The 25,883-nt window shown below is 49.0% G+C and overlaps 1 protein-coding gene across 10 annotated transcripts in view; it reads left to right on the forward strand.

The window, feature by feature from the left end:
- utrn (utrophin) overlaps window positions 1–25,883 on the forward strand; it is a 174,958-nt gene that overhangs the window by 55,926 nt on the left and 93,149 nt on the right. For all 10 annotated transcript variants that reach the window (XM_076013511.1, XM_076013516.1, XM_076013512.1 and 7 more), the window contains 12 exons: window positions 17–167; window positions 801–976; window positions 1,899–2,034; window positions 3,081–3,230; window positions 3,313–3,465; window positions 4,256–4,357; window positions 4,576–4,720; window positions 5,273–5,490; window positions 5,630–5,747; window positions 5,868–6,076; window positions 6,692–6,846; window positions 7,358–7,547. In XM_076013511.1, the coding sequence (XP_075869626.1) occupies window positions 17–167; window positions 801–976; window positions 1,899–2,034; window positions 3,081–3,230; window positions 3,313–3,465; window positions 4,256–4,357; window positions 4,576–4,720; window positions 5,273–5,490; window positions 5,630–5,747; window positions 5,868–6,076; window positions 6,692–6,846; window positions 7,358–7,547 (1,903 nt within the window). The remainder of the gene's footprint in view (window positions 1–16; window positions 168–800; window positions 977–1,898; window positions 2,035–3,080; window positions 3,231–3,312; window positions 3,466–4,255; window positions 4,358–4,575; window positions 4,721–5,272; window positions 5,491–5,629; window positions 5,748–5,867; window positions 6,077–6,691; window positions 6,847–7,357; window positions 7,548–25,883) is intronic.

Below are 25,883 nucleotides of genomic sequence, written 5' to 3' on the forward strand. Positions count from 1 at the left end.
CTCCGTCCCGCTGCAGGAGCTTCGACCGCGCCGTGGAGGAGTGGCGGCAGTTCCACTGTGACATGAACGACCTCGGCCAGTGGCTGAGCGACACGGAGAGGTTGCTGTCCGAGAGCGTCGGCCCCGACGGGCAGCTGGAGCTGGAGTCCGCGCGACAGCGCCAAGAGGTCAGTGGGGGGCGCCGACGAGGTGGGTTTGGGACCGGAACCTCTCTGTCGCCGTATAGAATGGTTGTGCTCTATAGAGAGCAGCAGCGTAGTAAATATCCAAAGATTGCTGATAATTATGTTTTTCTTTCCCCTTGCGGGAGTGAGGGGAAAAAAAATTCTGCTGTTGTGCAACAGAAAAACAAAACAAAACAAAAAAAAAGAGCTGGAGAAATGATCTGAAGAGAGACACTTTGCTGATTACCAGGCGGTGGTCTCGGGACTTTAATTCTTCCGAGGCTGCCTCTCGCCATTATCACCTTTTATGGCCGTGATTTGCGGTGCGGCGCGGCCGCGCTCGCAATCGTTTGCCGCTTTTCTCCGTGTTTTCCCCCGGGGGTGGGGGGCGAGCGAGAGAGATCAATTAGCTGACTCACACTTCAGCCGACTTTTACAGCCCATCCCCTCCCTCTTCCTCCTCCTCCTCCGCCTCCCCCTCCTTCCTCTCTCTTCAGCGAGTTAAATCTCTCTTGAAATATATCCCGGCCCGCCAGCGGTGGCGCCGGCGCGTCAGTCACTTGACAGGCCTGGTTCGCCCGGAGCGACGGGCTCGATGGCGCTTGATTTACGAAATCTCACTTCCTCCTGTGGCAGGAACTGGAGGAGGGCCTGGTCGGCCACCAGCCCGCCATGGCCGCGCTGACCCGCACCGGGGAGCAGATCATCGGCCAGCTGTCCTCGCCCGACTGCTCCCTCCTGGAGGAGAAGCTGGACGCGCTGGCTCAGCGCTGGAGGGCCGTCGGCCGCCAGGTCGGCGAGAGGCAGCGCAGGTAATGTGAAAAAACAAAATGAAGACCATGCATGTGCACACACACAGGATGCTACGTCACACACGATGACACACCCGCAATCACGAGGTGTCGCGATGGCATCGGGGATTGATTGATTGATGGATTGATTGATTAAAACGTTTATTTCGAATACCAGGCAACTAAAATAAACGGCATACAATTAAACTCAGAAAAACGAAGTCAGAAAAACATACATTTGAAAAGGAGTGAAAAGAAGCTTAGCTTATTCCTCCCACCTCTTTCTAAAGCCGCAGGTCCTTCAGGCAGAATGTCTATGTCTAATGTTTTTTTTCCCAGCAGGAAGTACACTTACCGCCGACCCGTCATTTCAAGCTTCACTTCCTTTTGGCCGTTTTAGAAAAACGGAGCGACAAAGTTCGTGGAAGTGGAAGTGTTTTGGTTCCCAGCAACAAGATATCAGACCAGAAAAGACCATTGACCCAGAAAAAAACAATATGCAGATAGCGTGACTTATTTATTACATTGTTATTATGTTTTTTTCTTCATTATATTAAAATACATTTTAAGTACTGCAATAAATATGGAGCCTTGGATCATTTGCTCCTCCACTATACAGTGACATTTGAATTAAATTCTTATTTCATGGTCTTACTTGTTTTTATTATACCAGGTTGTGCTCAAGTCACATTTCAAGAACTGCGTCTCACCTCTCCTGCCATCTCCTTTTTTTTTTTATCAGTGTTTTGCAGGTTACCATTATCAGCCTTCTCAATCAGTCCGCAACAGTCATTTAAATGTAAATCAGGATTAGGCCTCTAACCTGTGGGAGAAGGAGATGCTTATCAGAGTCCTTCACGTGTGTGTGTGTGTGTGTGTGTGTGCGTGCGTGTGTGTGCGCGCGTGTGTGTATGTGTGTGTGTGTTTGTGTGCGCACGTGCAGGCTGGTTGGAGGCGACCTGGCCTTGGTGGACCTGGTGAGGAGACGTGACGAACTGGCCTCATGGCTGCAGCGGGCGGAACACGCCGTCGGCTCCCTGCCGCTCTCGGCCACCGGTGAAGACCTGCGAGAGCTCAAGGTAGAGGAGAATACGACCAGAGGGATTTCAACCCCGACATTTCTATTTCTGTTCCAGAGCTGTTTGTGTGTGTGTGGGCAATTTTCCCTTTTTTCATTTTTTTCCTCCTCCACTGTTATGTGCGACATGCAAAGCAGTCCAAGTTTCAAACGGCGCTTTCCTGCAGGTGGAAATGCACTTTCAACTCAAAGTTGTCCATCCATACAAAAAAAAATAAATAAAAAAAATCAAAAATCAATTCAAATTCAATACGTGTTGCTGTGACTTCTCCACTTGCCCTTTTTTCCTGTCGTGAAATAACAGATCTTGTTTTCACTCCTCTTCTTTTCATACATTTATGTGTACAAGTTTACTCCTTGAATGCGGTAGAAGTAGAAGAACACCAGAAGCATGCCGTGTTTAAAGAAGCGGCAGCTCGCTAACAACATGAGCACCACTGAGCACAGAAAGAAAGATCGCTCGTGAAAAGACGGCGTGGATAAACGACAGAGTTGAACTACAGCTTAAAGGTCCATGTTAAGGTTGACTGGGAGTCGTGCCAGTAAAAGTTTGCTAATATTTTTATCATTTAGGTTTCCTGCCTCAATATCCCAGTCCGCCGAGCCAAAAGAAAATCAATAAAAAAGTAACACAGGAGTTTTGCAACTCGTTTTCGTTTGCTTTGCACACAATCCACGATGGATCCACGAGCACCGTGTGTTATCGTTCACTGTTGTCTGCGGTTTGTTGTTGTGGCGGTTAATAGGAAGACTGCAGGCTGGTCAGTAGTAGCAGTAAAAGGTCCTTTGCCCAATATTGTTGTGAGTGGTCGTCTGCACGTCACGGCCGCTCAGGTTGCAGAGCAAGGGGCGGGGTTTAGGTCTGTGACATCAGCGTTTCCAAAAAAACATTGGTTTCGGCGTTTGCACGAATCTGGGCAAGGCGACGTTTTCAGACCGTTCCGCCCTGAGGAGCATTTTTGAAAAAGTGCGGTTTCGGTCTGTGCCCTTTCAGAGAAGCCCGTATTTGTGTAAACTGGGTCTAAGTCGCTTCCTGTACCTTCTCAGGGTCTCGCGGAGGAAATGGACGTCCAGAACGAACGGCTCGGCTGGCTCAACAAGCACGCCCCGCAGATCCTGTCCAGCCCCAGTATGAGCCCGCAGAGCAGAGAGCATCACGTCGGCAAACTGAGAGCCATCAACCTCAGCTGGAGCAAGGTGGGCATGGGCATTACCTCACCGCTCTACTCTGCTCTCTTGTCGACCTCCCCTCGACGTTCACCCCTCGTTCCCTCCGCAGGTCACCCACGACTTGCTGGACAGAGCCGGCGAGGTGGAGGCCAACCTGCAGAGCCACGGCCAGTTCAGGGACAAATTGAACCGTCTCACCGACTGGGTGGTCATCACGCACCAGACCATCGTGACCAGGGGCCTGAACCAGAGCCAAGCGCAGGTAACCGGCCAGCCGACGCCGCCTGCTGTCAGAGCAGCTGTCCGGCATTCCTAGAGTTTGCTAATCCTGCGCGGCAGCTTGATCGAGCGGCCTTCGGCTCGGGAATCTGGCTCATCCATCTTGCCAGCCTTCCGCCCAGAGTGTTTTCAGTCCGTCTTAAAATTCCCTTCTTCTCCCACTCACCCGCAACCAACCAGCTTCGTCTTAGTTTGGACCGAACCCGGTAGCTGCCCCTTAAAAGTCCCAGAGTAAGACAAAGAAGAGGAGCTGGCACACCAGCATTTTATCCAATTTTATCCCGCTCCTCCATTGTCTGGAATCTGTTTCTCTCTATCACACACACACACACACACACACACACACACACACACACACACACACACACACACCACCAGCAACATTCATAGACTACTACCACTTTAGAATACGGACAATTTTTTTTTCTCGTAATTGTGTATTTTCAACTTATTTTCTTTTATTCCACCGTTTTTAAGGTTAGGTTTAGGACATTATAGCAGCATTGACAGTAAAACTGACTTTGATTCATCAGATGTGAGTGGCCCTGCTGCTGCTGTTACGTTAGCAGCATCAGTTTGCAGTGACCTTGCTTTATTTAGTCGGAAGAAATTGAATGTCTTTCTGGCTACCGCTTGTTTCCCCCCCGTTTCCAAACGCTTCGTATGGGCTCTTTACATGATGGATGCACCAAAGGACTAAGGAAGCATTTGATCAGAGTGCCAGAGAATCAGACAGCCAGGGTTCCATTGATTTACATTTGTGCCTCTTTCAGGCCCTGGAGGTTTCCATGAAGGACAGGAAGAAGGACCTGGAGGACCTGTTGGCTCATTCCATCGAGCTGCAGAGACGACAGCAGTTGACGCCACAGGAAAAGGTGCTAATTCAAATCTGAAAGTGGTTTCATAAAGAAAGATGAACTATACCACAAAACGGGTCATATTGCTCTATTAAAAGCCGCTAAAACACGTTAGCGAGTTTTATTGACTGTATTTTAATAAAGTTTAAGGAGCTGTTTTATTCTAGGCTGTATACTCTGTTGAGGCTGCGCTCTGCAGCTCCTGCTCATTAGTTGTACGTTTTCTCTATTTGCAGGGAGATGTAGAGCTGCTGGCGGCCGATTGGAAGGCTCTGGACGGCCGCCTGAGAGAATCCCTGCAGCCGCCCGTCTCTCCGTGGACGCAGCACGTCCACGTGGTCCAGCAGCAGGTCCACTTGGTCCCGCAGCAGCAGCAGCTTGGTACGAATTGACCGAAATTCAGATATCCAGTCCAGATGGTTTGTTTCTCCAGCCCCACACTGCATTAATTAGTGACGGCATTAAAAGATTCAGCATCGTCTCTACAAAGTGTCAAGGCTTTTATGAGATGGAAAAATAAGTTGGTGAAAAAATATATATAGAGATAGATATATTTGTATATCTACCAATCGATGGATGGATAGATAGATATACACATATACAGTATATTGAATGAACCTTGAATATATTGAATAAGCAACCCAATCAAAACAGCTCCACGACCAACTTTTGGGCCACGACCCACCGGTTGAGAAACACCGCTTTTGAGCACTCGGGTGATATATTTCAAAGTCCCTCGTCGGCTCTTCTTAATCTGAGGCGAACGAATGAACGATGACACAGCAAATCAGAGGTGAGCAACAAAGTCCGGCTTGCGTAACGCCGGTTGGAGCCACAACGTCCCATTTATGATTTATTTTTCAAAGCGTCTCCCCTCTAACCTGAGTCTCTCGCGTCATCTCCTCACTCCCGCCTCCTCCCGTCTACCTCCAGTGTGCGCGATGCCCTCCGCCGTGCACGTGGCCGGCCTGGCGGGCGAGGAGCCCCGCCTGCAGGCGCCTCGAACGCCAGACGCGGTGGCGCCGACCGACCTCAACAAGACGGCCACCGAGCTGGCCGACTGGCTCGTCCTCATCACGCAGATGCTCAAGTCCAACATCGTGACTGTGGGGGACACGGAGGAGATCCGCACCACAATGGGGCGACTGCAGGTTGTCCGCGTTTTCCATGCAAATGCGCCTTACGTAAAGAATGGGAAGAAAATCATAAATAGAAAATTGGAGGGCCGGATCTAATTTGCCGTGCGTTTGCCTTTGTGTGTTCTCGCGCGTGCGCGCCTCCCGCTGCCAGGCAACAAAGAACGACCTGGAGCAGCGTCACTCCCAGCTGGATGACATCTTCACCTTGGCGCAGAACATCAAAAACAAGACGTCCAACCTGGACGTCCGCACGTCCATCTCAGAGAAGCGTATGCCAAAAAAAAGAAAAAGAAAAAGAAAAGAAAAATATGAAGAAAGTGGTCCACATTTCTGTTTCTCTCTTTATAGTCAACCTTTTTTTTTTTTTTTTGTACCTGCTTTGTCCCCAGTGGAGCGGGTGCGGAGCCAGTGGGACAACACCCAGCACGGCGTCGAGGCCCGGCTGCATCAGCTGGACAACATGATCGGCCACAGCAACCACTGGGAGGAGCGAAGGAAGGAGGTGACGGCCCTCGTCGGGCACAACGAAGGCCGCTTCCACAGCCTCCTGCAGCAGTCCGCCAGAGACCCTCTGACCAAACAGCTCGCTGACAACAAGGTCAGGGAAATCCCCGACCGCATACGTTACCCCCTCTCTGAACCTCCCGAACCCTGAAACTCTCCAAACCAAACTTTTTGAAAGTGTCGGAGGTCCTTGATGCTGCTGGACAAGGTGGGGGGATATGAGGATATTACCTCTCTGCAGCATCACTTTGAGCCTAATAACATTCGCTCATCCACATCATCCATCATCCTGATCTGGGATGATGACTTGGCCGAGAGTCACGGAGAGCAAATTGGACCCCCGTGAGCGCGACCGCTGCATTACACGTGGCAAACACTAGAGGGAATCTGAGGTCAACGGAATCCAGTGCTGTTGTGTCCGCGGCTTCTCACCTCAGAGCCGCGTGCGCTTCTATTAAATTCACTATGTTTTTTTTTTAAAACATATATATATATATATATATATGATTAGAAGCTGTAATAACTCCTGGCAGGCAATCTGTAGTACTAATTCAGCCGTGTTGCAGCTGTGGACTGAAAGCAGCTCGTGCAAGTAGTGCGTGAAATCCATCAGCAACGTGTCCTTCCCATGGACACACAATGTTGAGTCTCGTCTCTCTTGTTTCCGGTGTCAGTCCCAATGAGTCCTTGCTTATTATTCCCCACACAGGCTTTCCTCCAGGACCTGGGTCGAGGCCAGGCTCCCGTCGTGGCCTTCAACGAGCTTTCCTCGCATCTTCTGCAGGAGTATTCGTCCGACGACACCAGGAGGATTAAGGAGATCACAGACAAGCACAACGCCGCCTGGAACAGCATCAACAGCAGGTGCACATCATGAGCTTCCATATTATACTCATGTGTGTGTATATTTCTACATATTTATATATACAGTATATACACACATATATGTATATATATTATATGTGTGTGTGTATATATGTATCGGTATGTATATATTTATATATATATGCATTTATACATATGTGTGTGTGTGTGTGTGTGTGTATATATATATATATATATTTACATGTATATATATACATGTATATATATACATATATTTACATGTACATATATACATGTACATATATACATGCAGTCTATACATATAACTAAGTATATATATATATATATATATAAAACACAGACAGGCTACAGACACATATTAACAGAAAACATCTGTAAAGTCATCGCTTTGCTCAAAGTTGGATCATTTGAAGCGCAACTAGTGAGCTGCTTCCTGTACATATCGAAAACCCCAAAAAATCTCTAAGTGATTTTACCTGCGCTAATGGCCCCTCTGACCGCGCTCGCTCACTCGCTCACTGATTGGCAGGGCTAACGACCGCCACGGCCAGCTGGACGGCGAGCTCAAGGGCCTGCAGATGTCCCTCAGGGAGCTGGAGTCCTTCCTCAAGTGGCTCCAGGAGGCCGAGACCACGGTCAACGTGCTCGCCGACGCCTCCCAGAGGGAGGACGTGTCGCAGGACTCGGCCCACGTGAAGGAGCTGAGGCGACAGCTGGAGGTAAGGAGGTTGCACTCTGTGTGTGTGTGTGTGTGTGTGTGTGGAATCTGTGCGGATAGTTTAGCCCATTATCTCGTTGTCGGGATTCATTAACGCACCATACAGTGTTAACACAGAGACAAGTGGGTGTGTGTGTGTTGTGTTCAAGCTGGTTTAATGTGCCCGAACAAGAGGGCGCTCCGAGGTCACAGAATCTCTTGTATGCATCGAGTGCGCCTCATTGATCTTTCGCTCCCCTCCGTTTAAAAATTCCACCCGTGTCCGCTCAGCGAGTTTGTGTGTGTGTGTGTGAGAGAGTGTGTGTGTTTGTGTGTGTTTGTGCGCTCCCCTAGCTTGTCATTTACCCAGACCTCACCTCAAAGGGATCCGTGGACACACACCATCTTATCCTTCATACCCAGTCCTAATCCCAAAATCACTTTGTAGCTCTTTCTCTGCAACGAAATGGACACTAATCTGTTTTTTTTTCTTGCGCCCCTGTGAAGTTTAAAGGACTATTTCCTTTTATAAATAAAAGATAGCCTGTCAGTCTTTATCGCTCTGGGATTACGCAACTTCGACTGCTTGCTACTTTTTTTTTTGACTCGTCCCAGATGAAACGTCACCTTCCCTCCTGGTCCGCACCTTTAAAGAGCTGATAGAAAGTGTTTGGACATGAAAATCTGTCTGCTGCGTTAAAATGGACCAATCAGATTTGTTTGAACAGCTTGAATCGGCCACGTTGAACGGAACTCTTGCCAATGCCATTTACATCAATTTACATGTAAAGAAAGTTTTCGGTAGACTGTGCAATCGATTGAAATTTCAAGACCCGGCGAAAAAACGCTTTGTGCTGGACTTTGGCAAGACGGATGAGAGAATCCTGAAAGGTGAACGACGAAGGATCCGACTGCCGTGCAGGGCAGTGCAGTGCAGCCTCCTCTGTGTCGATCTGACCTTTTCCACCGATCTGTCCACAAACTCTGTGCCCTGGAGGAAAATTGGCTGATAGCGTCGGCCCATTCTGCACGGGATTCTTCTGCAGAGAAATAACTTTATCCTTGGTTACATTGTGTCATGACTCACTGCGTGAACGGCCGCGCATTATTTGCGAGGCCTCGTTCTCTCACTTGTTCCCGCCGCCATTAATAATCTCGACGTACTCGCACTCATTCGGCCGCTGACGACGATCCGCATTGGTTTGTTTAGGCCCAATCCATCACGATGAAGGACGTGCATTGTGCGCCGTGGATTTCATTCACATGAAGCGTGTCCCGGGCGCCATCGTAAAGGTCGCCCGTGTGATGAATCGCCGAGTTGAATTGCAAACCAAGGTTGATATTTCTGCAAAAAAAAAACGCCGCTGCTCCGCCTCGTCCCTCTGGGTGCCTCGCCGTTTTGGTCATCGCCCTCGGTGTTTAATTTCAGCCCGAAAATTTTTTCCCCCTCCCCGCTCTCATTATCTATTTCTCTGTCTCAGCCCGACTTGAGATTAATGGGCGGCGCTCAGGTGTAGAAAGTGAGGTAATGGAACAAAGATGGATCGGAGTGTTTGTTAGCACAGGGAGTCGTCCCCTCCTCACTGCAACAGTGGAGTCTCATTTATGTCGCTTACAATTATTTTTGGCCACCGGTCATTCTCGTTTCCCACCACCGCTGCTTTCGTATTAAGCCCACGGTTTGTGCCTGTGGCGATGTGTAATTGAACAGTTTTTGAAGAAGTCGTCTCTCTACAGAGTCCCACGCACCCCCAGATGTTTGCTTTTGTGCCGAGAGTGGGATGAAATGATTGATGAAACAGGTCCAGTATTTCAACAAAGGACAATTTAGAGTTGTTTCAGTTGTTTGAGCAAAATGATGTGCACTTATGTGCAGAATTTCATACTGTGCATGAAGTCACACTCACTGTCAACATAGTGCAATTACTGGTACTGATGTGTGTTTATATATATATATATATATATATGTATATGTATATATATATACATAGTTATGTATTGTATATATTTATATACATATGTGTATATATACATGTGTATATATTTATATATGTGTGTGTGTATATATTTGTCTATATGTATATACATATATATATATACACATATATACATATATATATGTATATGTATATATGTATATGTATATATGTGTATATATGTATGTATATGTATATGTATATATATATATATATATATATGTACGTATATATATATGTGTATACATATATGTATGTGTATATATATATATATATATGTATACATATATGTTTATATATATGTATAAGTATGCATATATATAGTATTTATGTATAAGTATTTATGTATGTATAAATATATACAGTATTTATATGTATATATAATATTTTCTACTTGATACTTGATTTCCCTTATTGCTATTTTCTACTCGTACTCGTGGGCTTGTCGTAGCAACCAAAACTCATTTTTAGTTCTTGACACATGCTTCCAACATGCATCCGTGGGGCTTTTATTTTGAAAACGCCACTCGGGCCTAAGTGCTTTCACGACACCACGGGTGCCATCGACTTCACTCCACTTCATTGCCATTTTCGGCGCGGCGGTCGATCGGCGTTTATTGCCTCCCACAAGTTGCGACGCGATGCTTGCGTATGCCAGCAGCACACTCTGTCCCCCGTCTTTATATTGCCGCGTCGTCCACACTCTGGGAAATGACCAGAAACGCCGGCCAGTAAAACCTTCTCGCTGGCTCATTGTGATTTCCTCTTATAATCCCCTGGTCCTGGCAGCACACGTTTTTTTTTTTTTTTGTCTTCCAGAGTCCCGTCAAACTGTTTTCTCTGCTCTGCATCACTGTGTGTATTTGCGTGCTGGCACTCGATGCTCGTTTGCAACGTGTGAGTCACAGGTACGGGGGAAGCGCCCCGTGTGACGCACGCTGTTCTCCAGCCGCACGCAGGTTTTCAGCCTCTGGCGTCGCCGTGGGATGGAGCTGAGGCACTTAAAGTCAACACGCTCGCTGACACGGGTTAAAACACGCAGCCGGTGGTGATCGGTCAGGGACGCAGCTCTGTGATCATATTTGCTCTCTCAGGCTCAGCGTGTCATCAATACAACATCAATACATTTGGTACGCAAAGGGCTTTGAGAGCCATCTGCGTCATACTTGCTTGCTTCCTTGCATCATCAATTTTAATTGCATTTGTTCAATTAATAATCTCATTACTGAGCTTGCACAAACGACAAACAACGAAACTAATCGTGACTGTTGGTTGTTTTACATTTGTGCCCAAAATTTGCATGGTTCCTTTGATAGAAATGTGCTTTAAATGTCCTTTTAGTCCGTTTTAGTATCTCTGGGTTTTGTTATTGCGACGACGCAACACTGCTGCAAACTGTGGAGAACCTGCGCTTTGCAAAGTGATCAAATATGTTTCGTTGTAAATTTGCTTCTGTTGGCCTCTGCACACTTAGCTGAGTTCCTAAACTGACCTTTCATTGTAACTTCGCCGTGTGGACACAGACAATTTATTCATCCTCAAAACAAACAGAAGCCTTGTCACGTGCATAACTGCTTTTGTCCTATAGAGGGTGCTAGAATCAACAAAACCAGAAAGTCCCTGACTGTCCTGTAAAGACTGCTTTGCCTTTATTTTTTTTGATGTTGACCCAAAATAAATCACAGCAGGAACTGTCGAACGTAATTCAGTGAGCTGCTCAAGGCGGAACCTGTTGGGGGGAGGAAAAAAAATTGAAATGCGCCCCCTGTCACTTCGTGCTTAATGATGTTTGCTCAGTTGTAATGAAGGTCGTTCGGCCGTGTGTGACTAAGACAACAAGGATGACAAACTCGGGCTTGCTTGTGAAACACCTTATTTTTTATCCCGTTAATAGAATTGCTGTTGTTTTCCTGTCTTGTGTGGACAAATGTGCAGGACAAACCAGCGGAATGAAAGAGCGCTGTTGATTCATGTTTCTCAAAAGTGTCATCTTGGCGTATGCTCAGTTTATTAGTCTTTGTTAGTGTTTACACTGGCGAATTGTGAAGGTTGCTAAGTTCATCAGGACGTGCAGACGGACACGCTGCTGCCGGTCGACTTCATCGCCAAACTCATCCAGTTTAATCAGCGAAGCTCCCCCAATGCTCCACCCCCACCCCCACTGGAAGGGGCTTCGTCGTCGGCTTTCGTGTGGCCTAAATTCTGTCGGGCGCCGCGCCGGGAGCCTCCGAGCCGTTGAGATGCTCAGGCGGTTGCCGCCGCCTTTGCCACTGTTGCTGCCACTGCCGCTGCCAACAGAGGGGGAAAAAACAAACACACAAATGGGACGTTTGCTTCCAGGAACGCTCCAACCCCCCCACCCCCCAATCCTCTGCCTCCAGGTGCCTCTCATCTGTACAGTCTCTCTCTCTCTTTCTCTTTCTCTCTCTCTCTTTCTCTCTCTCTCTCTCTCTCTCTCTCTCTCTCTCTCTCTCTCTCTCTCTCTCTCTCGCCATCAATTTTTTGCGCGTCTGCCGCTCACTGATCTCCGTGGCTGCCTCTGTGTCGCTCCCACTGCCACATGCACACACACACACACACACACACACACACACACACACACACACACACACACACACACGCACACAGTCGGCAAGCGTCGGTGTCGTACCCTCACACTCACTCAGTCTCGTCTCTCCTCCTCTATCTCGTCTCTCCCCCCTCTTTCGCATCCTCTTCCTCTCGCTCCTCCTCCTCCACCGGGTCACCTCTTCTCCCAGCGGCTCCGTCGTAGGAGGGAGAGAGCGACAGAGAGAGACAGAGAGAGAGAGAGAGAGAGAGAGAAAGAAAAAGTGGACTGCGTGCGGCGCGACCGGCTTCTCCTCCCGTCCAGAGTAACTTGTGCGTCTCGTCTCGCCTTCCTCCCCGTCTTTCTGCTCCTCCCTCCTCCTCCTCCTCCTCCTCCTCCTCCTCCTCATCTTCTTTCCACCTTTCTCTCCTGCCCTCCTCTTCCTCCTCTGACTCCGCAGGGTGCCTTCGTCGCTCGTCCCTCCCCCCTTGATTGGTCGGCGGGGTTTTTTTTTTCCTTCTTTTTCTCTTCTTTCTTAAATGTCCGCGTGGAGGAGAAAGTGAGTGTCTCGTCCGCTTCGAGCCGCGTGTGCATGCCGAGAGCCGTGTCTCACCCGGGGGGAGGGGGTGGGGGGGCCGACCGGCGGCTGCGCTCTCTCATCGGCATGTGCGTGTGTGTGACGAAACACGAGCGCATGCCGAGCTGAACGAGCGTGTGTGTGCATCTTCGCCTCCGTTCGTACGCCCTCCTTTCCCCCTCCCTCCCTCCCTCCCTCCTTGCTCGCCCCGCGCATGTGTGTGTGTGTGCGTGCGCATCACGTCAGCTTGGCTTCGGGGGTTCCGGAGGTAGAGTGAAACGGGGGGGAGTGAGAGAGAGAGAGAGAGAGAGAGCGAGAGAGAGAGAGAGAGAGAGAGAGGGAGAGGGAGGACAATGTGAGCGGGGCAGGGCAGCGCGAGCATGCGGACCCAGAGCAGGCTGCTGCAGACTTGTGGCAGTATTAAGATGATGGCCATGGTCCGGACCTCCCTCCAGAAAGTGGTGGTCTTCCTACACAGGCTCCAGAGGATGGCCATCTCCTCGCCGCGCTACCAGAAACTCTGCAAGGTACGTCGGCGGGTGACGGAGAGTTGTTGTTGTTGTTGTTGTTTGTTTTGTTTTTTTTAACTCTCTTTCGCAAAGTTATTTTCAACTCCAGCGGCCCGAGAGCTGGTTTTGTATTTTTAGAACCTCCGGAACATCTTGGCTTTTAGGCTGAAGGGATTATTTTCCGCTCTTTCTCAAAGCTGCTTATGTTTGTCCATCAGCTCCATTTACTGCCGTATTGATTTTTGTTTTGTTTTCCTGTCGGGAAAGTGTCTCGGCCTCCCCCCCCCCCCTTGTTTGTTTTTCTTGGAATCAAAAAAACAAACCGAATCTGACGCCCTCTGCGCCGCTTGTGAACGTAGCGCTTTGCGCTTGGTGTGTCTTTCTCGTGTTGCTGGTTGTGAGGAGACCGACGCGCTCTTATTTTGAGTCGTAGATTTAGTCTTTTTTTTTATTGTCCCCGATGGAGACCTTTTCTGAGACAGCCAGGAGCGCAACAGGGTCGTGATTTAAAGTGCCTTGCGAGTCGGAAAAGACAAAATAATGATAACGATATAAGAAAAGTCATATAAAAGTCATGCATGGTTTGTTGCAGCAAACTTCTACGACACCTGCCAGCGCTGGGAAATAAATCGGTGGCATCACGGCTGCCACCTCTTCACAGCCGCTTTCACTTCAGCCCCATCGATTCATTGATTTCAGCCTCCAGAGCGGGGAAACGGCTTTTCTGGTTCCCCCGTCTGGTCCCGCCGCCGATCGTTGTCTCCCGGATGGGCGGAGCCAGTTGGGGAGGGGCGGGGGGATGAGGAGTTGGAAACCAGCTGTTTGAGATGCGACGCAGCGTCACGCCGGCTCCCGCGATTGCCCGTCTGTCTCAATCACGCCCCGGCGAGAAACCGCTGGCGGTTTCGACCTAATCCAGCCCGTAATCCCTGTAAATCCACGACTCCGCCCTCCCCCTCCTCCCCCCCCGCCTCCCCCTTTCTCCGCTCAGATGGTGCGTTTCTTGTATGGGTTTTTTTTTTGACACAGATTCGCTTAAAAGGAAATTGTCAAGGCGGGAAATATGAAAAGAGAGCGCAAAGAGCAGCACGGTTCCGACACAGACGGCTTGCCGACGCTTCTGAAACGACGATTCTCCGCACGTGCGCTTTGCCGTCGCTCTCCGCCGTAACTTTTATCAGCAACTCCAGAGGCGGACGTCTCATCTGGCTCCGTCCCTTGCAAGGCGTCAGTCATTCCACACTCCACTGTGGGGTGAGGAGTAGGAGGAGGAGGGGAAGGAGAAGGAGGAGAAGGAGGAGGAGGAGGGTCAGCGATGCCACGCTTGCCCCGACTCACTCCCTCCTCGCTCGCTGTTTGTTTGCCAGACTGTGACACCGCACATCGTCGCCCTCTCCCCACCGCGTGATGAATTTGTCTCCGCCTGTTCCCTCCGCCTCGGCCACGTGGGAACACCCGAATGCCTGATTCGCAAAAAAAACAACAAGGTCTTCATCGGGAACAAACAACGCCGATCTCAGCTCTTCCAACGCTAAGCAATCAGTTGGTTTCTTGATTGTACGTTTGACCGTGGAACGCCACCGACTCTCTCTTTCTCGCTAATTGTGACCCTCCAAATCAACACGGCCTGCAATTATCACCCTGATTATTTTCCTCCCTCGCTGCGTCCGAACCGGAGCCGCAGAGCAGGGGCGACCTCTTGATTGCGAGGTTCATAAAAACCCACCGAGCCGCGACCTCCCAGACACGTCGTCTCTCCCGCCGCTGCCGCTGGACTCTTTCCGGTCCAAGCGTTGCCTCTCGCTCATTAGGCCGGCTCGCTGCCGCCGCTGCCTGCCTTATTTGCCGTTATTTCCCACGTGCTGGACGAGCCTTGCGACTATTAGAGCAAAACACACATTTGTGCCGCTAGCGCCCCGGGCTACCCTTCCTTGTATCGTGTGCGCGGCCAACAATATGTATTAAATAAAAGCCTCTGTTGGCGAGATTGGCCGAGCGCCGCCGCCGCTGCCGCTGCCTCTCCTCGCTTTTTGTCGCCCTCGCTCTGTTTCTCCGCGTGTAATCACCAGCTCGGAATTGGCTGCAGGAGCCCGGCTCTCTCCTGAGGAGCGTCCTCCTACTCTCATTACTGTGGCATCGCCTTCCACTGTCTGTCTCACTCTCTCTCTCTCTGTGTGTGCGTGTGTGTGTAGCCGGCCCGAACCTAGTTTTGGAAGCAGCCCTGGAGTCCTGGCAGTGTGGAGTCATGCTTCCCCTCCCCCCTCGCCCCTGCTGTTTGTCTCACGGACTCTCTGGCCTTCGGGGCTCGGCGCCCCGTCCACCTTTTGCTCCCCGCTGGACATGTGACTCAGGGTTCGGGCACGCGGCCCAGCGGACTGACCTCCCCGTCCGTCCTTCCCGCCCAGGTCCTCCTCCGAGCCATTAGCAAGTGTTAGCATGAACAGTCGGGGGGGGGGGGGGGGGTTCGGGCGGTAGTGGAAAAACCCCGGCGGCCCACCCTGTCCTTTCGCCAGCTTGGCAACGCTGAAATTTCGCCCCACAGACTTTTGCCGTACTTAGCGAAAGGTGCGGCCAAGTTTTTATTTCCCCCTCTTTTTCTCCAACTCGCGGCGGACGCTGTCTTGCTAGCAGGCCCCGCAAGCCGGCCGCAGTCATCACAGTGATGAGCTTCCAAATCGACATTGGGTTTAAATCGCCGGAGCCTCCGATAGGCAGAAGTGGTGATTTGAAACGACACTTAAATAATTGACGCGGCTCCTCGTCTCCGTTTGGGAAGCAGCGGCGGTCCGAGAGTGCTTGCAATCAGAGCAGGCACGGGCAAGCTACGGCCCGGGGGCCATATGCGGCCCATTCAGCATTTAAATCCGGACCCACCGAACTTGAAGAAGTCATAAAAGAGCAGTATTTCATCCATTTTTTCAATATTTAAAGAGTCATTTCAATAAAGAGCTAAATACCGTGAAGCAGTTGTGGCCCCACCAGTCAAAATGTTCCCCCGCCCCTGAATTAGACAGTCCGGGACCAGGTGAAATATGTGATAGAATAGCCGGCACGCAAATATGAATCGATCGTTCCCGTTCCGAAAAGTCCGTTAACTTCGTCTCCCCACCCGTATAGCGAGAGCCCATTTATTGAACCAGGAAATGCACTTTCCACGTTTTTGCCCCTTTAAACCAATGGATTTTTTTCCCCTTCCCCCCCTCCCGCTCCCGTGCGCTTTTCCATTAGCGGCTTTCAGGCGGGAACCCAGCAGCTGGTTAAAGCCGATGATGTCTGTGTGGTTTATCGTCTGGCGGACTTCGCGGTGCTGGAAAGCTCCATCACGGCTCGACCTCCAGGCACTTCCAGCTAAAGCTGGAGGGTTTTTTTCTTCTTTTTTTTTCCGCATCATCGGGGGAGACGAATTGAAATGCATCGGTTTCACGTTTTAAATATTCTTTGAATAATGGAAATCGCAGTGTGGAATCAAATCCGAATAAATTGCATATTTTACCATTTGGTTATTTACTGAAGCGAGCGGTTCCTACACGAATCACCTAAGGTCTAAGGCATTAAAATAAAAAAATAAAAACTTCATATGTAATCATGTAATTATTTTCAGAAAAATAATTGCAAAAAAAAAAGCTACTGATCTTCAGAAAAGAGCAAATTTAGCCCTGTGTTTACAGCTGCCAGCAAATAGATTCAGTTTTAGCTTCGTGCTAACTTTGTCGGAGCTGAAAGGGAACAAACACAAGGTGGCAGCAAGGAGGTCTCAAAGGCACCAACACCTGGCCAGGGGGTGTTGTCACTCGCCTGGGAGCCTTTCCAGTTCCCATTGTGACATCACTCAGGGTTCATTTCCAGGACTGCATGTCGCAGCATCTGGAAAGTGGCGCAAGCAAAGAATCAAACATCGGCAACTTCCTTTTCTCGAGAGTTTATTGACCGACAGATAACATTTGTCAAGTTTTTCACACAATGTCAGACCTTTAGAACGGAATTGAATCAGTCAAGCGCTGAGAGGAAGGGAACTATGACTGACTTTTCGTATTTGGTGTTGTGGTCTCGGCACCGCGGTTGGATGGCTGGCCTCACCGGGATTGGTTTGGTTTGTTTTTTTCAGACAGCAAGCTCGGCTGCGTCTGACTTTTCTGCATCAGATCACTTCAAATTGAAACAGGAGGCAGAAAAATGGGCGCATCCTGCTCGGCTGTCCGTTCAGTCCCACCCCGGGAAAAACAAAAACAAAAAAAAAACCCGGTGTCTTCCCGCCTTTGATATTCAATCGCCACTTGATTGACAGGAGCCCAGTTGTGGAGACAGCAGTGGAAATAGATTTTAGCCGGAGTGACGCCGGCAAAATTAGGAGCGAGGGAGGAAAACAAGGTGAGAGCTGGTGGGGGAGGGGCAGAGGCGGGGCTTGCTGGCCGCTGACCTTCCTCCGTCGCCCTCTGTCACGAGGACAACAAAAAAAAAAACATCCAGGAGAAAGTGAGAGGTGCAGTAATTTCTCTACTCTCGGCCTCGCGGTCCATCCACAGGGGCGCCAAAAAACTAAACAAAAAAACAACAAAAAAAAAACCCCACCACCCTGCTGGTGTTTTTTCCACAGGAAGCGCACAGACACTGCTGACTCACAGCCCATGCTGAGTTTTCTCACACTGTTTTTGTGTGTGTGTGCGAGAGAGAGAGAGAGAGAGAGAGTGTGAGAGAGTTTCTGCCATTTGCAGCCAAGACCCTAAAACAAAATAAAATGTGACTGGAGAGGAGATTACGCCGTGTAATCCTCGGTCGGACAGCGGGCGGGTCGGCGCCGCTCGAACAATCGATGAGCGCGGGGTTGAAAGGACGACCGGAGGGCGACCCTGACGGCCAGGCACGGCCCGGCTGACGTGACGCAGCTTCGAGGGTCTGCTGTATTCTTTGTGACATCTTGTCAATGCACAGCTTTTTCTTTTTTGACCGCTTTGCTCTTGAAATATCGGCTTGGCTCCCGTCCGCTGAGGTTTTTCTCTGTTTCGTACGGACGGATAAATTCTTTCAAAGCTTTTTTTTTACTGGCCGGGCCGGGACGTTAAAAAAACTCTTTTCTCCTTTCCTCCCTTCTTCCCCGCCATCGCTCTTCCCCCTTTTGTTTTGTCAGCGCCGGTTTCCTCGACTCCGGCCCTGAGAAAGCCAATAAGTTGGCACACGCCGTCTCTCATATCTCCCTCTGTCTTTCTATTTATTCCTTCATCTGCTCTCCCCCTGCCACCCTTAAATCATTCATGCTCTTTCCCTCCCCCCCTCCCTTCCCGTCCTGCTCGATAACATTTCCCCCCCCAGCCCTTTCCCCATCTCGCCCGTCTTTTTCCTCCAAAGTCGCGGACAGATGGCTCACGCGCGACTTGAGCCCGCCTTGATGCCGCGCTTAAGAAGCGGATCATCACACGCAGCTTGAAACATTGATCAAATGCCTCCTCTTACAAGGCAACGTCCAATTATGCAGGGGGGCCTCGTCCGCCGAGGCCGCGCTTTTAGCGTCGCCCGGCGAAACCGAGGTGCCTCTCCCCCGCCCAGAACGCGTGACTCACCTTGGCGGCTCGAGGTCAGCCTCGAGGTTTGTGTGCAAATGTGGCCGGGACTCGGAAGTTGAACGTCAGCCCTTAATTGGGGCGATCGTCGCGGGATTTCGTTCAATGCCTTCAAAGATCCTGCAGAATTCACTTTACTGCCTTCTGACTGTAGTGCGTGCGTTTGTTCTAGCCTGAACTCAAGAGTTCACCCTGTGCTTCTTTTGCTTACTCAGAAAGTGTGTCCTTAAACCCACGGTTCAACCCTGTGTGAGGTCACCGAGGGAAGTTGTGGCCTTTCAGCTGCATTTTTTTTTGTTGTCTCCTTCCAAACATGTGGGTTGTTTGTTGTGGTCGGGGAAGCTGAACCCCGTGTTTCTGTCGACTGCTCGTGCAGGATGAGATGACATTTAATAATGCCACTGGTCAATTTTTGCATCCGGCTCCAAAAGTCACTCATTTTTTTTCCTTTTCTAGCTCGTAATTGGTAGGTTTTGTTTGTGCTCGTTATATTTTTTGTGTGTTCCTTTGGCCCAGAAGTGGAAGAAAATGAATTGATATTGCCCAGCACCGGTTCGTGATTCCACATTCGTTGCATCTGTAGTTTTTGTAAGACCTCACCTGTACACACTGATTGAAAAATAACGTATTACAATGTCATTACAATGTTATTACAATGTCAATACAATGTTATATCAAATGCAACATATGTGTGTTTTGTGAGAGATTCTGTCACTTCTGACATACAACACAACCCTTCCTTTGCGTTCCCCCCCCCCTCGTCGAGAGAGTACCGGTCGCATGACACAAAGTCTCGACATTGTCAAAAGTGTCAACTGGCGACGTGTACACATACTCCATGAATATCAATTTCTGCAACCAATGCTGAAGTGTTGTTTCTCCATACAAAACAAAGATGAAGTGAACTGCAGCAGCATTTCTGCATTCTCTGATTACACACTGGAGCATAAACAGCAGGAACCGTAAAAGCTGCTCAGCACAGCTGATGGGAAACGTGAGCCGCGTTGAAAAAAAATATATGGTTCAATATCAGTCTTAAAATTTTATTTCCACCCTGATTTTGTTTTCGGCTCAAAACATCTAGATGTTAATCACTGGTCTACATACTTTCCAACCCCTGACTCTCGTCAGTCGTCTCATTAAATAAGACTGGAGATAAGGACAAGAAGCACCCTAATGTGTTTTTTTCCCACCCTTTTTTTAGTGGAAAGCACGAAAGAGCTGTGTAAACTGGTTGGGGGGCGGGGGGAAGAAACTCTGCAGAGCGTCCCCTCGGAGGTAAACAGTGCAGCGTGGCAAAAAAAAACCAAGGGCAACCAAAAAAAGAGATTGCTTCGACTCGTTATATCAGGGAGATTAAAGATAAATCGTGCTATATATAACCAGTAATCTGCAGCAGGAAGAGCGCCACGGGAGGAGTGTGGAGGATGTCGTAGAAAAAAAGTCTGCATAGAAACCTTTTCAAAACGTTTTTTTATTTTTCCATCGTCTTAAGATTTTGCATCGGAAATGGGTGATGCGAATCAAACAGTCCCTAAATAGCCTCTTCTCTCGCCAGAGGTAGTTACTGTTGCTGTGGTTGCACCGGTTGGGGCTTGGACACTGTGGTAGCCAACTGTCGTGGTCTTTGTGTCCCGCACGGCTCAGGCTAGCATTACTCAAAGGACACTGACGAAAAAACCCCAGCGGAGTTCAACGGCCGCGAATCGTCTGTACGTCTCCTCGGCTTCTACGTCGCCATGGCAACTGCTTGCTTCGGTTTTAGCTCATAACAACGACCCCCTACGTTGTATCGTAGAGGTTGTTCACATATCTCCAGCGTCAGTCAGAACAAGCTCGCTTCATTCGCTCCTGCCGCTCGATATACATTCGTCTAATTCCAGGCCAACTCTGGAAAGATTAGCTTCACGGCGAGATGGAGATGAGGCTAATGTGATATTTAAAGCAGATGAGAGAGGGATCAGAGATGACAGCGGAGGATCAGCGCGAGCGATGAAGATGTTTGCGAAAATCGGCCCCGCTTAAGCTTCCCGGGCTCGGCGCGAGCCGCACCTCCACGCGTCGGACGGCAGACATCAAAGGAAAATGCCGGCTTGTTGGAGCTGAAGACTTGAGGGGTGGAATTAAATTTACCACAGCGCTCTAATCGTGGGCGTCCATTGGTTCGGCACATTTCATAGCTATCACGCAAATGTCTGAGAAAAGGGGACATTTTCGCTCGTTGCCCCTCAGGAGGCGAGGCTGGCTCGTTGTCAAAAGGAAGGAAGGGCGGAGCGGGGAGGAGAAAAAAAAAAAACATGTCTGCCAGGTTTCACATGTTCACGGTGACAAAACTGTTGCGACTTACGGGAAGTGAAAATGTGTCTTGGTCGGAAGCGGCAGGAGCGGATGAGAGGGGATGGTTTAGCATAAAATGTGGGGATTAGATGTAGATGGATGGTGGGAATGTGAAGGGAAGGGGAACGAAGAAACACAGTCTGGGAGAAGAACAAAAAGGGAGGAAAAGAAAGTTTGTTTGTCTCCGCCGTCTTTGAAGTCTCGGGGTTTTCAGGGTCGCCGAAGGAACAATCGCACATTCAAGTGCTCTTTTTTTTTTTTTTTCCAGGCTATTTCGGGAGATCGGCCATGAGGAGCAAATTCATTCATTGCGCCGGCTCGTGAACAGCTTCTCTCCTTCTTCTCTTCATTTTCCCCACCTGCCTCGCTTCCCCGCCGTGGACAAAAGCGACAGGAGCCCATATTTTTTTTTGTCCCGTTCACACCCGGGCAGGCCCCCCACCCGGTCGAACGCCTCGCCCTCTCAGCCACCGTCACCTCTTTGCCGAGCGGGCTCGTGCCACTTTGTGTCTGCTAAATATCATTGGGATTAGCGCTCGGGGCTTAATTAAAAAGCAATTACCTTTGGCCGCTGCGGGCGGCGCTCGGCGGAGAGTGGCTCGACTAATCTGGCGAATGGTTTCGGGAGAGAGACTCGCGCGGCGCACACAACGGCACGCAAAATTGTGTCTGCGGACCTAAAGAAAAGATTCCGACCATTTCTAATTAATGAGGAAGGGTGGCGGCTTAAAGAGTGAAGTAGGGACCGTAAGGTCAGATATCCAGCGTCTCCTGACGCTTCTTATACCCTCTGCATGTTCATTTATGAAGTACAAATGGCACACAGTTTGTTGTTTTTTCCCTAAAGTAGGTTAGCGCTGTTAGCGCTACGGCTAATCTTTTTATTGTAAAGCTCCAATTAGATGTTGGTAGTAACGCTAATTAAATTATCTCAGAGACCAACTGTGGTGCGTCCCTGACAAAATTCCTGGAGGATTTGCACACTGGAGGGGGGAATCTTCCAAATAGAAAAAGTGCGCGTTTCAGTGAGGCAAGCCCCCTCTTCTTCTGGTACTGTTACTGTTTTTGTTTTTAATAAAAAAAAAAATTGTAAATACAGTAAAGGCAACCATTTTATCACTAATAAACCTTTACACTGCAAATCCAATTCCTGATTAAAATGTGTTGTTTGTGTAGCTTAGTTCTTGTTAGCCAGCAGGTACTAACTTTAGCCAGCACGCTAATGCTGACACTCCCTGAGGCTAACACCTTTAACCAGCTTGGAAAAGAGGTTAGATTACGCTTTTAGCTATTTCACTTTGCTGCCCTGAGACCGGTATGTCTCAGCGTTTGTCAATAACTTCATCACCTTTACACCGCAGCTCCAATTGCTGATTAAAATGTTTTGTTTGTGTAGCTTGTTAGCCAGCAGGCTAACGCTCACGCAATAAGCGTGCGTCATTGCAAACTAATTTTTCTTTTCCGTTTCACATATTTCTCAGGGTGAATGCACTCCTCCTCACCCCTGGAAAGGATTTAGAAAATGGCTTAAAGTAAACTAACTAACTTGAGATAATGGGCAAATGCACTGAAAGCCGCTAGGGTCCTAAAGTTTCCTATAGTGCTAAAATGAAAAGTCACCTTTGAAGTTAAGCTGCTCTCGTGTGTCACTCAGACTGTGTTTTTTCAGCAACGAGGCAACAAATTTGTTGGCAGCGGCCAATGTTTTTGTTAATGCCGCATGCATTATCAGACAATGTAAGAAATTGATCTTCATTGTTCATTTGGCGCAAAGTCGGAAATTAACAACGAAACCAAACAACAGCAGCCACGAGATTAGCAGCTATCTGCCAAATAGTCACTTATCATTGCTATTGGCCGAGAACATTGTAATTAGCGCATCGCTAGCAGCCCGAACCTGCTCTCGTGCCCGATTAATGAATCTGTCTGATCAGACCTGCTCTAATATTAAGTTATTTAACCTTTTATTTTCCATAGAAAGCACGTGTAGTGTTGGTGACCACCAACACTGCATTACTTTCCCAGACAGCAACAGTTGTTAGCATTTTCCTCACCACGATGTTTTCTCCCCAGTCACCTGAGGCTAACACCGTTAACCAGCTTCGGAAAGAGGTTATATTACACTTTAAACTTTTTTTTTGCCTGGCTGCCCTGAGACCGCTATGTATTAGGGTTTGTCAATAACTGCTTGAGCTACTCGATATAAGCCCTTTGCCCCTCAAGGATGCGTGAGCCATTGAGGAAAGACTAACACCTCGCCGCCGGCTCTTTCCAGATCTCTCCGTCCCCGGCTTTTAATGGGGGCGACCTCATTTCCTTTTCCCACCGGGCTTCCATTGACGGGTGAAGTGTGTGTCAGGTTTTCCGAGTGTGTCACCGAGCCGACCCCCTCACTCTCTCTCTGGGATCGGTGAACAACCTGTGGCCAAGACCTTTTGATTCACTGCGATGTGTGTGAATATTCTCTGTCTAGCCCGAAGTTCTTGGAGTTTGTTCCTTTGAAATAGATTTTTTATTTTTATTTTGGATTGGTCCCGTGGTGAAGGAGCACTGTGATGCACACACACACACACACACACACACACACACACACACACAGGCAGTGCTGCACCCCTGCTCCATGTATCATAATTGTCCTCTGGCCTCTTTCCACCCTGCCTCGTTCTATTTATAGACCCTTATAAGCCCCGCCTTTACAACACCCGACCGCAGCGACAAAGTGATTGACAAGCCAATCAACAGGCGCCATCGGTCGACTCGGCTGCTCACCTTCTTCCCGGTGACCTTCCCCACTGTCTCTTTTCGGCCGGTGCCGTCTGTGTGCGGTCGTAACTCAGTGTGGACGATCTCACATCCCCTGTTTAAACCCGCCCCCTCCCCCCCATGCTCAGAGTCGGGGCTCACAGCTCACAGAGGGGATGTGCCTCATAAAACACACACACACACACGGATGCACTCACACACACATTTTATACGGCCCTTTTTTATTGCATCCTCTCCAACTTTTTCCTGTGCATCAGCAGGGCCCATTTTAACTCACTTCTATCAAGTATCGGAGCAAATCAAGCTCCAAAAAAGAGGTAAAAAAAAAAAAAAGCGTCAGTGTTTGCAGGAAGCTAGCTCGAAGCTAATTACTGGCTGGCTGTACGCAGAGACCTAAATGTGTTTGTTCTCTGAAATGGAGATTTTCTCGGACAACTTATTTTGGGAAGAATGATAAAAGTAGATTTGAAAGGGGGACAATATGAGGTCATGACTATTTCGGAGTACGATGCTTCTTTGTAGAAACGGCCGTACACATTGCGCTGTGAGACCAGTGTTTGCTTCAGATGTAAAAGGCAGACTCGCTAGGGTTCGGAGTAAATTGTCAAGGCTTTTTCTTCTTTGTTTCCTGTCTGTTTGTTTGGCAGGGAGATGCATTTGATACATTAATCCAAACTGAGTTGCCCTGGAGTGGCTGCACTCGCCGGGACGGCTTCGCTAATCATCCGGCTCACTTTGTTGCCTGACAAAGTGATCAATTACTGTCTTTTGCGACATTCGTTGACAGTGCGTAGCAGCTTTAGCTCGCACCGTCTTTGCTAGATGTCTAGATTTAAAACTATCCTAACAAGTCTTTGAAAGTACGCACTCCTTCCTGGGAGTGCTTAGTGCCGACTTTCTCCAGAGCTGGCAGAGCTTTTTCTTACTTCCTTGCCGCGAACATAAATAAGTTGTCTTTGCCTCTCCAGGAGACCCTGAAGTGGTTTTAAAACTTGAATAGCTTCAGCGTGTGTTTCCGCCGCCGTCTCCTTCGCCACCTGCCGGATCCAGAGCCGTTTTCCTGGCCAGATGGACAAGAATAACCACCGCCCCTGTAGATGTCAACACCTGGCTCTTTCGAATAGTTCCTGTTAACCTTTCCGTGCACTTCTTACTGCGGTTTCTTCCACTTATTACCTCCAGGGATCAGTAAACTCTGCACAGTGAAACACACATCTGGACATCGATGTTCACGTTTGTGCTTTTCAACAGCATCATACCTTTTCCATTCGTCCTTTATCTCTTTTGTCCCTCCACTGAACTGCTGTTCCGATCCACAGCAGCAAAGTTGGCATATGTTCTGCTCAAGAGGAGACTCTGTCTGAACATTGTGCGTCACGCCCTTGCCGTGATGGAGTCGCAGCGCCGCACAGGCGAGCCAGAATACCTCCGAAATGCGGGTTGCCATGGCAGTGTCACACGCTGACTGTCAGGTGACAAAAAGCTCGGCGGGAGCGAGTGGGCCGGAGGAAATGGAAAGGCGACACACAATGGAGCCAACAAGAAAAGTCATTCCTTTCTTCCCCAGCACATGGAGAAAAGCTGCTGCGAGGTAGACGGGCCACAGGCGGACGGGCGGCTGTGGGTTTGCATGCATGTGAGGTTTTAAGCCTTTGTGTGCACAGGTACTGTCATGCACACAAGCGCATGCATGCTCGATGCAAGCACGCATGTTAATGTGGGATAAAAAGAGGATGTGGGAACAGAATTTTAGATCAGTGAAGATCAATATTTTTCTGTTGCGAGCATCATGCTGCGCGGTGATTAGCCAACTCATCAGAATCACCTGCAAGTCTAAGCGATGGGGTCTGTTCTACTTAGGAAGTACGTGACTTGACTGCATGAAACCAATTAAGGCGAAGTGATTCAGTAGTCCATCGACAGGACAGCCAATTAAAGCGTCCAGTGGCAGTAAAGCAAATATCGGGTCAGCTAGCCTGTAAGAAAAAAGAAAAAAAAAGACAACAACAAGGCTTTTCAAGGGTCATGTCTTGGTAGCAGTTTATTGCTTCCAGGTGTTGTTGAAAATGTTTTGCTGTAAGTGACAATCGGTG

This window comes from Nelusetta ayraudi, unplaced genomic scaffold, assembly GCF_046127955.1.
Source record: "Nelusetta ayraudi isolate G7.1 ecotype Tasmania unplaced genomic scaffold, CSIRO-AGI_Nayr_v1 ptg000151l, whole genome shotgun sequence".
Classification (NCBI taxonomy): Eukaryota; Metazoa; Chordata; class Actinopteri; order Tetraodontiformes; family Monacanthidae; genus Nelusetta; species Nelusetta ayraudi.